This window comes from Lolium rigidum, chromosome 6 (assembly GCF_022539505.1).
Source record: "Lolium rigidum isolate FL_2022 chromosome 6, APGP_CSIRO_Lrig_0.1, whole genome shotgun sequence".
In the NCBI taxonomy this organism is placed as follows: Eukaryota; Viridiplantae; Streptophyta; class Magnoliopsida; order Poales; family Poaceae; genus Lolium; species Lolium rigidum.
In genome coordinates, this window is record NC_061513.1 from 46,666,390 (window position 1) to 46,669,327 (window position 2,938).

Sequence of the window (2,938 nt, forward strand, 5' to 3'; positions counted from 1 at the left end):
TAACCGGTGAGGGTGGATGAGACCAAAGCATACCCCCCGATATGAGTCACCATGATATCCTCATGGTCAAACGATTTATACATAATTAACACTTAAATATATTTGCTACTAACCATAAGAATGACTCATAGCATATCAGTGACTTGGATTTGTTCAGTACGATTGTTCAGCCAAAAAATTCACCCTCATTGTTGTTCAACTAAATAATTCACCCTCCTTGTTGTTCAACATAGCCATACTCATGATTAGAAAAGCTTGATCTTGTCACAACAAAGGGCTAGTTTTATTAGAGGCTTAACTAGGAACTATTTATTTCTTGTTTATCTCTCTACACCTACTAGTGAGCTTCTATTTGAATCCCATATTCGAGGAACACCGTAGTTATAGCATAAATCATAAATTTAATAGTAAACATAGAGTTATAGATACTTCCTCCGGTCGTAATAAATTGATGCTAGTCGTGCACACCGAATGGCCTACGTACCTAGTTTTGTTACGTTGATTAAAGGCGACCTGAGGGAGCAATAAATAACTCTTATTATTATTCCCCCTAGGACATAATTCCTTTAGGTAACCCAGGGGGCGGGAGGGGGGTTCACTCGGCCCAAACATTGCGGCGACAAGTCTCACTCCGCTTGCCTGAAGTTAACCTCTTTTATAAATATGAATTATATCATGACAACGAGTTTCGTCCTCCGAGACTAAGGTGTTGTGACGAGCTTCGTCCTCGAGAGACGGTGGTGCTGCGGCGAGCTTCATCCTCGAACAAGGCGGTGTTGCGATCCTCGGAGCGGCGGTGGTGTGACAAAGACATGAGCGATGTGCTTGATGTCGAGCATGCGGGAGACGGATAAGAAACACAATTTTTTTCTGAATACTGTCGTGCCGTTGGGGATGAATGGGCACCACTCACGTGTGCAAAGAAAGTCACCTGTACGGTTGTACACATGGGTGCTCTGTACAGATAGATCTGACGGACGAGTTGTTCTGCGCTGGAACATATTTGGTCGTCGTTTGAAGAGATCAACACATAGCGACACACGGACCCGAACCTTAAATACCTACCGACCAGCCTACTGGATGGAAGTTGTACCTTGTAGGCAGTTCGAACCCATTTTGTCTCGCCGCCGCTCTGCCCATTGGTGTTAACATGGTGGGCAGCCTTAGCCTGAGCAAGCAGCATAACGGCGTCAGCCACTCGGTGGCGTTCCTCCTTGGGGCTCTCCTCCCCACCTTGCTGCTCTTCTTTCTCGCCTCCGACCGGCTCGGCGAGAAGCTGGCAAGCATCTCGAGCTTGGGGAATGGATCAGCTCATCAGCAAATGAGCCATGCAAACATCTCCGGCGACGGCACGGCCGGTGAAAAGGTTAGGCTTGATTAATTAGCACATCGTCAGCACATATATACACACCTTTAGCAGTGTGTTCGTGCACCCGGAATCACGTTCACGTCTGAACTGAAAGTCCATAACATTCTTGGGTCATGTACGTATGCAGGAGGACAGATTCCCTGGGCTGGCGGAGCTGCTGCCGAAGGTTGCGACGGACGACGGCACGGTGATCATCACGTCGGTGAACGAGGCGTGGGCGGCGCCGGGCTCCCTCCTCGACCTCTTCCGCGAGGGCTTCAAGAACGGCGAGGGCACCGCACACCTCCTCAACCACACCCTCATCGTCGCGGTGGACGCCGGCGCCATGGCACGCTGCCAGGCCGTGCACCCGCACTGCTACCTCCTCGAGGTCAAGTCGGCCGACGTCACCTCGGCCAACCGCTTCATGACCAAGAGCTACCTCGAGCTCGTCTGGGCCAAGCTTTCCCTCCAGCAGCGCGTCCTTGAGCTTGGCTACAACTATCTCTTCACCGTAAGCTACCTGCATAACTCCAGACATGCAGTTTATACATTATTTCATGTGGTTTTCCAATTTATGTGTCCCAGGAGAAATTTGTAAATCGGTAGTACCAAGACTAACATCACGCAAACTTTATATGTTTCGAAGTATGAAATCAATTACCTTGCTAACCATGCATAGAAAACCATTTTTCAAAATCGTTGACCGGCATTTCATTACTTCGATTGACATGCCGTACGTATTCAAATGCTCCGATAATGATGTTTGCAGGATGTGGATATCATGTGGCTGCGCAACCCGTTCCGGCACATCAACCTCTACGCCGACATGGCCGTCTCCACCGACCGTTTCAACGGCAAAGCCGAGGACCTGACCAACGCGCCCAACACCGGCTTCTACTACGTAAAGTCGACGAACCGGACGGTCGAGATGCTGAGGCGATGGCGGGCGGCGAGGTCGCGGTTCCCTCCGACCCACGACCAGGCTGTCTTCAACGAGATCAAGGGCGAGCTCGCCGCCGGCGAGCTACAGATCAAGTTCGTGTTCCTCGAGACGACGCTCTTCGACGGTTTCTGCCAGTTCCACGGCGAGATGGACAGGGTCTGCACCATGCACGCCAACTGCTGCATCGGGCTCGAGAACAAGGTGCACGACCTCAGGAACGTGGCCGCCGTATGGAAGAACTACACGAGCCAGCCACCGTCGGAGAAGATGAGCGGCAATTTTAGGTGGCCGGTACCCGCCAAGTGCGAAGCTTCGATGAGATCATGACAGCGCTGACAATATTAAGTCTGTCACAGTATGTACAGTAAAAGGTGAAAGTTTATTACTAGTATTGTTTCATTCTCCTTTTTTTCGGAGAAATTAAGTTTATTTTTTGGCAGAATTGCTAGTTCTCAGAGAACTAAGTTCGTGCTCACTAAACTTTCGCAACATCGAATTTTTATCGTGATTCGTGCACTTAAGTTGTAAGTTAGGTTTGCAACTGAGATTTTTTCAGTTGTAAGTTGGAAAGGGAGGTTGCAACTACGTAAAATGCATCGGAATCATTAGATTTGCTTCGTGTTCCGTGCTAATAAGGAGTTGCA

General features: G+C 49.3%; 1 protein-coding gene across 1 annotated transcript; it reads left to right on the plus strand.

Moving 5' to 3' along the window:
* Positions 1-1,150: 1,150 nt before the first annotated feature.
* Positions 1,151-2,621, plus strand: LOC124662556 (uncharacterized protein At4g15970-like). The gene is made up of 3 exons (XM_047200378.1): positions 1,151-1,354; positions 1,497-1,862; positions 2,121-2,621. Exons 1-3 carry the CDS (start codon positions 1,151-1,153, stop codon positions 2,619-2,621), a joined length of 1,071 nt encoding a protein of 356 aa, XP_047056334.1.
* The last annotated feature ends 317 nt before the right edge of the window (positions 2,622-2,938 follow it).